The 10,500-nt window shown below is 42.2% G+C and overlaps 1 protein-coding gene across 3 annotated transcripts in view; it reads left to right on the top strand.

The window, feature by feature from the left end:
- Positions 1 to 2,699: 2,699 nt before the first annotated feature.
- Positions 2,700 to 10,500, top strand: part of KLHL12 (kelch like family member 12) — a 30,911-nt gene continuing 23,110 nt past the window's right edge. The window contains exons 1-3 of one of the 3 annotated variants that reach the window (XM_059145346.1): positions 2,700 to 2,809; positions 5,136 to 5,369; positions 10,159 to 10,312. In XM_059145346.1, the coding sequence (XP_059001329.1) occupies positions 2,711 to 2,809; positions 5,136 to 5,369; positions 10,159 to 10,312 (487 nt within the window). In that variant the 5' untranslated portion in view covers positions 2,700 to 2,710. Of the gene's footprint in view, positions 2,810 to 3,086; positions 3,278 to 5,135; positions 5,370 to 10,158; positions 10,313 to 10,500 lie in introns of those variants that run through there. The other 2 variants (XM_059145345.1, XM_059145347.1) reach the window with 2 other exon arrangements.

Genomic DNA, 10,500 nt, shown 5'->3' with positions numbered 1-10,500 from the left:
TGCTCTGGTGGTACAGAAATGCAATGGATCCTACCTAGCTGGTTTCAGAGATTCAACCTATATTCTATGTACTTAATCTGGAGTTCCAAGACCAGTTCTTTGTTTTCTGTTCCTGAAACCCTTTAATATAAATACCCAAACCATAAAGGCAGGATGATGTTTGGAACCAGACTGACTCACCCTATCCAGCCCTAGCCCTCCAGAATGGGCCTAAAAATGTAGAATAAGTTTGGGTTATAGGGTTTTGGGTTAGTTATCCAAATGACTAGAAATATTCTTGTGGGGAAAGGATAGCATCCTCATGACTTAAAGACTCAAAACATGCTGAGACTATATCCCTGAAGAAAACTGGATAAGCCTGAACTAATTCCCTCAGTGTTCTGGCTTTTTTGCTAGCAGTTTCTCCATCTTTTATTCTCTGGGAAAAGTGTGGGCATATTCTAAACAAAGCCACTTTTTGTTTTAAGTTCCCTCTCATAGCATGAAAAATTCTCAATTTAGCAGACAGGAATTAGGCACTCTATCATTAAAATGCTATTTTGCATCTGGAAAACATGGGGTTCTTTTTTAAAAAGATTTTCTTTTTTTAAAGATTTTATTTGACAGAGAGAGACACAGCGAAAAAAGGAACACAAGCAGGGGTGGGTGGGAGAGGGAGAAACAGGCTTCCTGCTGAGCAGGGAGCCCAATGTGGGGCTTGATCCCAGAACCCTGGGATCATGACCTGAGCCAAAGGCAGATGCTGAACAACTGAGCCACCCAGGTGCCCCTTTAAAAGATTTTCTAAAAGATTATATTTATCTATTTGACACAGAGAGAGACAGTGAGAGAGGGAATACAAGCAGGGGGAGTGGGAGAAGGAGAAACAGGCTTCCCAAGAGGCCAACGTGGGGCTGGATCCCAGGACCCTGGGATCATGACCCAAGCCGAAAGCAAACGCTTTACAACTCAGCCACCTAGGCACCCTGCTTTTTTAAAGATTTTATTTTTAATCTCTACACCTAACATGGGGCTCAAACTCACCAACCCAAGATCAAGAGTTGCACACTCCACTGACCAAGACAGCCAGGTGCCCCATTTTCACTTTTTATTTAAATTGGATGTATGTTTAATCCACATGATGAAAAAGCTCAAAAGGCACAATTTATAGAGGGAAAGATCTTTCCACCCTGTCTCATGACCAACCAGTTCTTCTCTCCAAAGAAACCAACATTATGTATCTTTCCAGGTGAATTCTGTACATATACAGGCAATTTTGAGTATTAATATTTCCCCAAATATTTACACAAATAATAGCAACCTATACACACTGTTCACAACTTCATGATATTGGATTGTATATGAATGTACCACACTTGTTGAAGCAGTTCCCTACTGATGTACTTTGTTCGTTTTCAGTCTAATCTGCAGAGAACCTGGTGCACACATCATTTTACCTGTGCATGAGTATATATGAGGGATAAATTTATGAAAATCACTCAAAGTTATCTTCATTCATCATTTTCGTTCATGTTTTCCAAATGCAATAGAACTTGTGCCAGTCCTGCTTGCCCACCCATAATGTGTAAATCAGGGATACTTTCATTTTTTTTTAAGATTATTTGTGAGAGAACATGTGTATGCAAGAGAGAAGCGGGGTGGGGGGTGCTTGGCAGAGGGAGAGAATCTTCAAGCAGACTCCCTGCTGAGCACCAAATCCTGAGGTGGATGGAGCTCAATCTCATGACTCTTGAGATGACTGCTTGAGCCAAAACAAAGAGTGGGATGCTTAAATGACTGAGCCACCCAGGTGGCCCAATCAGGAATACTTTTAGATCAGAGAGAGATGTTACAAAAGATGGAAACACTGTAAAATTAGATTGCTATCCACTAGGCTATCATTTTATTATCCGTAAATCAAAGGCCCTACAAAGGAAAACAGTACAGTAGTTCTCCCTTCTCCACAATTTCGGTTACTGGTAGTCACTGATCTATGGAACCAGGTGATGCTCCAGACATATGGCCAGGTCAGTGGGTAACCTAACACTATGTTACAGTGTCTACATCATTCCCTTCACTTCATCTCATCACGTAGGCATTTTATCATCTCACATCATCAAGAGAACAGTGGATACTGTTCCATAGTTTTAGAGAGCGCGATCACATTCACACAACTTTTAGTGTGTTGGTGTAGTCTGTTTTACTACTGTTGTTAATTTCTTACTATGCCTAACTTAACGATTAAACTTCATGATACATATGCACAGGAAAAAACATAGCAAAAACAGTATTCAGCATTATCTGTGATTTCAGGCATCCTCTGGAAGCTTTGGAACATATTCCCCCTGGATAAGGCAGAAGCAGAAGCACTGTACCATCAAAAATAGTTTGGACGTGCATAGAAGTTGGCAATTTCTCATTCCCCTCTGGACCATTAAGATAAGTATGCCAGAATCAGTTAGAAACAAAATTCCACTCTGCACCCGCGAGCTGGTGAAAAGCCAGCAGAAGAGAAAGAGGGGGATATGATGACTACTGGGGCTTCCCATACGATCCTTTGCAATTTCCCTCACAGCGCCCAACTTCTAGTGACCACAAGTTCCTTCCACTTCTTTGTCCTGCACTACAAGAAGTAGAGGAGAACCACCTCGAGGGTGATGATAGGCCCATTATGATGCAGAGAATGCTGAGGTCAGTGGATCGCAAGGCTCAGAGGATTCTCCCCACAGCCATGGTCCGCGGGATAAGGCCGTTGTGGACAATGGACGCAAAGAAACTTGAAGCCCCCGTGGGTTTTCTCGATGTGAGAGGGTTCCTGAAAACCCGGCAGGTAAAAGATGCTTCCTGCAACCAGCCCTTGAGTTTAGAAACGTGGAATCGCTTCCGTCTGCCGGGTCTCGGGCGACTCGGGCAGAATCTGGTCTCAGCCAATCACCCGGCAGAGAACTGTACACCCGCCCCTCTTTGCCGGACCCCACCCTGCCCCACCTTTTCTTTCCGCCTTTCTCTAAGTGGGCCGAAGCCGGCCCCCGGGTACCTGAAGGTCACATGACGCCTCCTGCTCACGTGACGCAACCGGGGACCGGGAGGAGGGCGGGTCTCGAGTTGCATTACGTCATCACGTCGCGCGGCCGCGGAGGCGAGATCCCGGACGACCACGGTGACGGCTCCAGAGCCTCCGGGTCGGGGCGGCGGCAGCGCTTGGGCTCCTCCTGAGCCGGCTGCTGGCCCCGCGCCCCACCCAATCCCCACGGGCGGGGAACAGGCCCGGCGTGGCTGGGTGGGCCCGAGAGCGGAGGTGAGTTGCAGGAGGAGGTGGCAGGCAGCTCTGCCCTTCCCTTCCTAGCCCCAAGCTGCCGCTCACGGCCCTCTCCCCTCACCCCCCCCCACCCATCGACTCCCTCGGGGTTGGAAGGCAGAGACGCCGGAGACTTGAGAGAGGCTTGCGGGGCCGGGGGCGTTTCTGGTGTAGAGCGTCCTCCTCTCAGCCCCTTTCTGACCGCGCCCCTCCACGACCTCCACCTGGAACTGCCAGAGCTGTTCCCGGTGTTGTCAGGAGGGAAGGCTGTCTTTCCTTCTCCCACCTGGAATCCTCCCCTTCTTCCATCTGGAATTTAGTCTCTCCAGAATTTGACATCTTTCCGCTCTCGCCCTCCTCCCGAGTCTTCCGTGGTGGTACCCCTCTATTCAGATGTTAACAGAAGTTCCAGAAAGGTGAGAGGGAAAGATGGGGCCGAGGTTTTGCGTGATGAGGCAGGAATGCCCAAGGAGGAAGACTACACGGAATTAAGGTTAACTGTCGGTTGTGACACAAACTGTAAAATCCAGTCCTAGGCTGAGCCCTGTGGTAACTCAGGAAATCTTCACCGAAAATGGGCATCTGTTCAGATTTTTTCTTAATTCTCCAGAATTGGAAGTAAATAGACTTAAGGAAAATACTTTTGAAAAACGTCATATACTTTGACGAATCGCCTCCTATTCTGTAAAATGGATCTTGCAGGTTGTTGGAGAGCTTATGTAGAGTTCTTATAAAATAATAATGCTAACTGCATATAGAAGTAGGTGAGAATTTAGGATCTCGTTTGTGCTATTCAAAAATTATGGTTGTGAGTTGTGGACTCTTGAAGATCATTGTTTAATTTTTTTCCCCTTGGATTATATCAGAAAGTTCTAGATTCCAAATAGACTCTTAATAACCATCCCATTTCATTCCCCAGAAATTGTCCTTTTTTGAGACAAAAAAGAAAGGTCACTAAAGCCTGGCAACAACCAAGAAAGTAAAAAGTACATTGGGTCTTTTAAATAAGAATGTATTACTGGGTTTTTTTTAACTTGATGCATGTAAGTGAACTTTGCAAGTGACAGGCTATAGCAGTGAAATAAGTAGTGGAGTTTTAATAGGTTTCTACCCTAATAATTAGGCTCTTGGTTTCAGTATAGAAGAATTACTACTGGACATTTGCTACTAATGTAGAGCCTTCAATAACTTGAGAGCCCATAGGTAAGCTTGCAGTATTTCCATTATGTAGTGTAGGTAATGGGGCCTCATTTGAAATGTCATTTTAAGAAGAAATCCAGATATATTTGGAAGTCATAATAATTCTTTGCATATGTCTTTAGAAAAAAGTTATTTTCAGTGACTCTGGCCTTTATTGCTCTAAGTTGAATACACAATCTTTCTTTTCTTGCATTTGATATCTAAACATTTAAGGTACACCTGCTCTAGTATAGGGAAAAAATATATATAAAACAGAATCCTATCCTCTAAATACTTATCTACTTAATCTATTTATGTATATTAAGTAATAGTGATATCACACCTCTAAGAAATTTTATCTTTTCATTTTATCATTTGAGACTGTGACAGCATTGTGAAGATATGCAAGATATGTATGGGTTTTTTTTCCATTTAAAGTACAGTTGAGTATTGATTATAGTAAATGTCAAGTGGTAGGGGCACTCGATATTGGAATTTGTAGGAAGAGGAGATTGTTTTTACTTGGGTTTGTGGCTAGAGTGTTGTGTGAAGACCAGTAGTAGGAGTACTCTTGTGTTTGGTCTGAGGAAGCTGCCTCAGTTTGTATAGCTAATTGAATATGTTTAATTTTCCTAGTCCTTCAAGTGTGCCCTGGGTTTTTTTTCTCTTGCACGTGCAGCATCCAAGGACCCCTTTCATTCCTTCTCCATATTGCTTGATGGGAGGCATTATGGCCCCCAAAGACATAATGACAAATACTCACGCTAAATCCATCCTCAATTCAATGAACTCTCTCCGGAAGAGCAACACCCTCTGTGATGTGACCCTGAGAGTAGAGCAGAAAGACTTCCCTGCCCATCGGATCGTGCTAGCTGCCTGTAGCGACTATTTCTGTGCCATGTTCACCAGCGAGGTAAGTGGTCAGTCACCACCTCACAAATGAAACGCATACTTGTAACCTTGTAGTTGTCTCATCTCATTGGATAAAATAGTAGAAGCTTGATGTAATAGTACATTTCTATAGTATGGTGGTTCGGTGGGCAGACTGTGGTCAAAGTCTGCCTTTAGACGATGCCTTAGTTTCCTCATCTCTAAATTAGGGGTATTTGCAATGTGCAATCACATATGGTTATTGTGGCAGTTATTTGAGAAAATGACATGAAGTGTTTAGAGCAGTGTCTGGCATGTGGTAAAACACAAATGTCAGCTACTGGATTTTACTTATTTTTAAAATTTGTTGTCCTGGTTTTTTTTCCTCCTTCTAAAGTCTAATATTTTAAAGTGAATTCGAGGAGGATAATGGGGAAGGAAGGAAAGAAGAGTAGGATTTAGTCCTCATCCAACTCCACCTAACAGTATATGAAGAAAATCTCCAGTCATGCGACCAGTGTAGATTTAGAGTAATTTCAGATGAGAGGAGGACGACTTAATAAATGACTGCATGACGGCGGAGGTGTATGGAGTTTAACCTGGAAAAAGATGCTGGCTGTGGGGTGTAAGCAGTTAAAGGGAATAAGGAAATGGTTGACTTGACAAGAAAAAAGGTTGTGCTTATAGGTATGAAGAAAGACTGTTGGGCGCCTGGGTGGCTATCTTGGCTAGGCGTCTGCCTTCGGCTCAGCTCATGCATGATCCCAAGGTCCTGGGATTGAGCCACGTTGGGCTCCCTGCTGAGCAGGGAGCCTGCTTCCTCTGCCCCCTCTACCCCCGCCATGCCCTCTCTCTCTCCCTCCCTCTCTCTTTTTCTCTGTCAAATAAATAAATAAAATCTTTAAAAGAGAAAGAAGAAAGAAAGAGACTGTTTTAGGGGTGTCTGAGTGGCTCAGCCAGTTAAGCGGCTCTTAGTTTCAGCTCAGGTTGTGATCTCATGGGTATGAGACGAACCTGCCTTCCGTCCTGGTCCTCTCCACTCAGCTGGGAGTCTGCTTGAAGCATCTCTCCCTCTCTGCCCCCACCCCCACCCCCCAATAAATAAATAAATAAATCCTTTTTTTTTTTTTTTTGAACTGCTTTAGTAGTTGGCAGAATACTTAAAATGTAGAGTGAGCCTCTTGAATATATTGTGAAGTGCTCTTAGAAAGCCAAACAACAGGGAACACTGCAACTTTTTTTATTTTTCAAAATCGCAAGTCTGGTTTTTTAAATTTTAAATCAATTATCTTGAATTCTTTGTAAAGATTTATTTATTTGAGAGAGTACGGGAGTAGGGGGTAGAGGCAGAGGGAGAAGGGAAGCTGAGCATGGAGCCTATCACAGGGCTTGATCTCACAACCCTGAGATCATGACCTGAGCTGAAATCAAGAAATCAGGAGTTGGGGGTACCTGGGTGGCTCTGCCTTCTGCTCAGGTCATGATTCCAGGGTCCTGGGATCGAGCCCTGCATCGGACTCTCTGCTCAACGGGGAGCCTCCTTCCCCCTCTCTCTCTCTGCCTGCTTCTCTGCCCACTTGTGATCTCTGTCTGTCAAATAATTAAAAAATCAGGAGTTGGATGCTTAACTTATGAGCCACCCAAGCCTTGAAGCTTGAGTGAGAGTATACCAGTGTATTATATCATGTATCTGTATTTATGCATATGTCTGAAATATCTCATGTTAACATTATTTTCAAAAAAAATTTTTTAAGAGAGAAAGCACGCAAGCAGGGACGGGGGAAGGGGCAGACAGAGGGAGGAAGAGAAAGAATCTCTGGTGGGGAGCCCAACGGAGGGTTCAGTCTTAACAACCCTGAGATCATGACCTGACCCAAAATCAAGAGTTGGAGGCTTAACTGACTGAGTCACCCAGGCGCCCCTTTAAAAATTAAAAAAAAAAGAAAGAAAACGGGCATACCTGGGTGGCTCAGTTCATTAAGCCTCTGCCTTTGGCTCAGGTCATGATCCTGGGGTCCTGGGATCAAGCCCCACGTTCGGCTCCCTGCTCCGAGAGGAGCCTGCTTCTCCCTCTCCTCCTGCTCGTGAGCATGTGCACGTGCTCTCTCTCCCTCTTTCTCAAATCTTAAAAGACATTTTTTTTAAACCAGCAATATTTTCTTTCATCTTTTTACCTTAGTGAAGGTGTTGTTGTTGGATCTGAATAGGAGAGTGATGGTTATATCTCATTCACCCTAGAGTTTGATGTTGCCATCTCATTTTACAAACGAAGAAACAAGGTCCCCGATATTAAATGACTTGCCTTAGGTCACGTGGCTTATAAATGGTGGAGGTGGGGTTTACTTCTAAATTTTCTGACTCTAAACCTAAACAATATATGCCATATTTGAAAAGCTATGAATATATGCCATATTGCTTTATACAAATCTTACTTAGTTGCTTTATACAAATTTTAACTACTGTGCTTCCTCAGCCTCTGATATGCAGATTTTTATATTCTATAATTTCAAAGCCAAAATAGTTTATGATGCTCTGAGCCAATGCTTGGTCACATGGCTGGTAGGAAAAACATGGAAACCTGCCAGATCATTCCTGCTAATTCAGGCTAATTTTAAAACGCTCTTGTATAATACAATATCACCGATCACGTCCTGTTTTCCTCCAGAAACAATAACAGCCCAGGAGCATCAGAAGCAGTTGGCATTTAACTGGGTAAGGAAGGTTCTCTCAGCAGCTGCTGAGCATGAGGTACTAATGGAGCAGGACTGCTGACTACTAATTATATATTGTACATTCTGTTCTTTGTCAGCTTGAGGAAAATTAGCCTGTCTTTGCTCTCTCTGCACATTGATATGGAGTTCTATAAAAGAATTCTTTCTTTTTTCTCATCAGGGATTATTTTATAGTCTTTCTTTAAAAACTGGCATTAGGCAAGAAAATGCCAGATGGTTTGTCTTTATTTTTTAAAGTAAATGATACAAAGGAGAGGGTCCAGAGATCTAGGTCCAAGACTCAGTTCTCTTATCAGTGCTTTGTGAACCCTGACAACCATCTAACTTCATTGGGTTGATCTTTAAAATAAAGGAGTTGAACTAGATGGTTTCATTGTTCTCTTCCAGCCCTGAAATGCTCCCTGAATGAAGTCCAACGAAAAGATCGGAAAAGATCGTTTGAGTGAGACAAAAGGACCTGAGTTTTAGCTGTCTCTTACTAGTTAAATACCTTGGTTAAGTCACATAACTGCTTTGAGTGGGAATAATACCAGACCTCTAAATCTTTACCAGGTTGCTGTGAGAATTAGGTGAAATAATAGGAAATAAGGAGCACTTGGAAAAATTGTAAAGCAAATATGAATGTGAAATGATACTATAAATTGTTCTGAGTTAATAAATAGCAAAATGTTTTCATATTTAAGTCATTTGATGGGAATATGGTTTGTTGAGTAAGAAATTTCTGGAATAGATTTACTTATATGTTTCTGTTTGTAAATATTTTTACTTTTTGCAATGTTAATAAAACATTTTTCCAAAATGATTACTAACGACTTTTTTTTTTTTTAAAGATTTCTTTATTTGACAGACAGAGGTCACAAGTAGGCAGAGAAGCAGGCAGAGAGAGGGAGGGAAGCAGGCTCCCCACTGAGCAGAGAGCCTGATGCGGGGCTTGATTGTAGGACCCTGGGATCACAACCCAAGCCGAAATCAGAGGCTTAACCCACTGAGCCACCCAGGTGCCCCACTAACAACATTTTTAATGTTAGGGGTTGATTTTGTTATTGGCTTTGGTAGAGAATACTTTTTTTTTTTTCCTAAGATTTTATTTATTTATTTATTTGACAGATCACAAGTAGGCAGCAAGGCAAGCAGAGAGAGAAGAGGAAACAGGCTCCCTGCTGAGCAGAGAGCCCAATGTGGGGCTTGATCCCAGGACCATGGGATCGTCTGACCTAAGCTGAAGGCAGAGGCTTTAACCCACTGAGCCACCCAGGCGCCCAAGAATACTTCTTGATTATTATTTTGGGCTTACGGAGAAATCAAAGATGATAAAGTCATTTAGTTTATGATGGAAGTTTTGTAATTTTAATTTCTAACTAAGGTTAAGATGTAATAAAATTTTCATAAGGTAATCAGTTTCCAGGTAGTTTACTGTCCTGTAAAAACTGAAGAATTCCACTCTTGGTCAAAGTGTTCTGTGATTATCTGTCCTTTTTGATACTCGTAACTCTTAAGGACTAAATATGCCACTAACAATTCAGTAATCCCAAAATAGACTCAATCCAGTATTTTGAAAAAGTATCAAAAGTTCAGTTACATTCAGTGTCACAGTAGAAGGTCCCTTAAGATGACTTGCATGTTTCATCATTACCAAGTGTAGTAGAAGGACAAACAGAACAATACTAAGTAGTAGGAGAGTCTGGAGCTGTAAGCCACAGGATCCTCTACAAGCATGAAACGTCATTGAAATTTTGAGTTTTACCGTGAAAGCTCAGCGGCACAGTAGTGTATGTTCACAGAATTATTGCATTCTATTCTGTAATAGATCTATGTTTGTTTTATTACAAAAGTAGTGTTTTAAATTATTCACTAGTAAAATTGATATTCCAAGGTGTCACCTCACTGTGTGCTCTTGGGTTACATACAGCTGCCCCCAATTTGAAAAGCTACAAATATATGCCATATTTGCTTTATACAAATAAAACAAATTAGACTATAATTTTTTAAAGCTGTTTATTCAATTAATGTTAACATTCCTTCAAGCTCTTGGATATGAGATTCTGCCTTCATCTCATGGGAAGTATAACCACCATTATTTCATATCCTTTGAATCTTCAGCTTTCGGAGAAGGGAAAACCTTATGTTGATATTCAAGGTTTAACTGCTTCTACCATGGAAATTCTGTTGGACTTTGTGTACACTGAAACTGTACACGTGACAGTGGAGAATGTGCAAGAACTGCTCCCTGCAGCCTGTCTGCTCCAGCTGAAAGGTACGGATGTTAAAATTGCTGTCGTGCCAGGGTAGCCTTGGGAATGTTTAAAATTAATGGTGTAAACTTAATCGTGAAAATTACAGAGACAGACTGTAGGCACTCATGTTTACTGCTTGTTGCACAGAAGATCAGATTTCAATCGTAATTTCAAAGAACCTCTCCACATGTGAGTATTTGGCTCTTTT

The sequence above is a fragment of the Mustela lutreola genome, chromosome 14, assembly GCF_030435805.1.
Source record: "Mustela lutreola isolate mMusLut2 chromosome 14, mMusLut2.pri, whole genome shotgun sequence".
NCBI lineage: Eukaryota > Metazoa > Chordata > Mammalia > Carnivora > Mustelidae > Mustela > Mustela lutreola.
The sequence above is the reverse complement of the archived record's forward strand: the minus strand, read 5'-3'. Positions and strand labels throughout refer to the sequence as shown.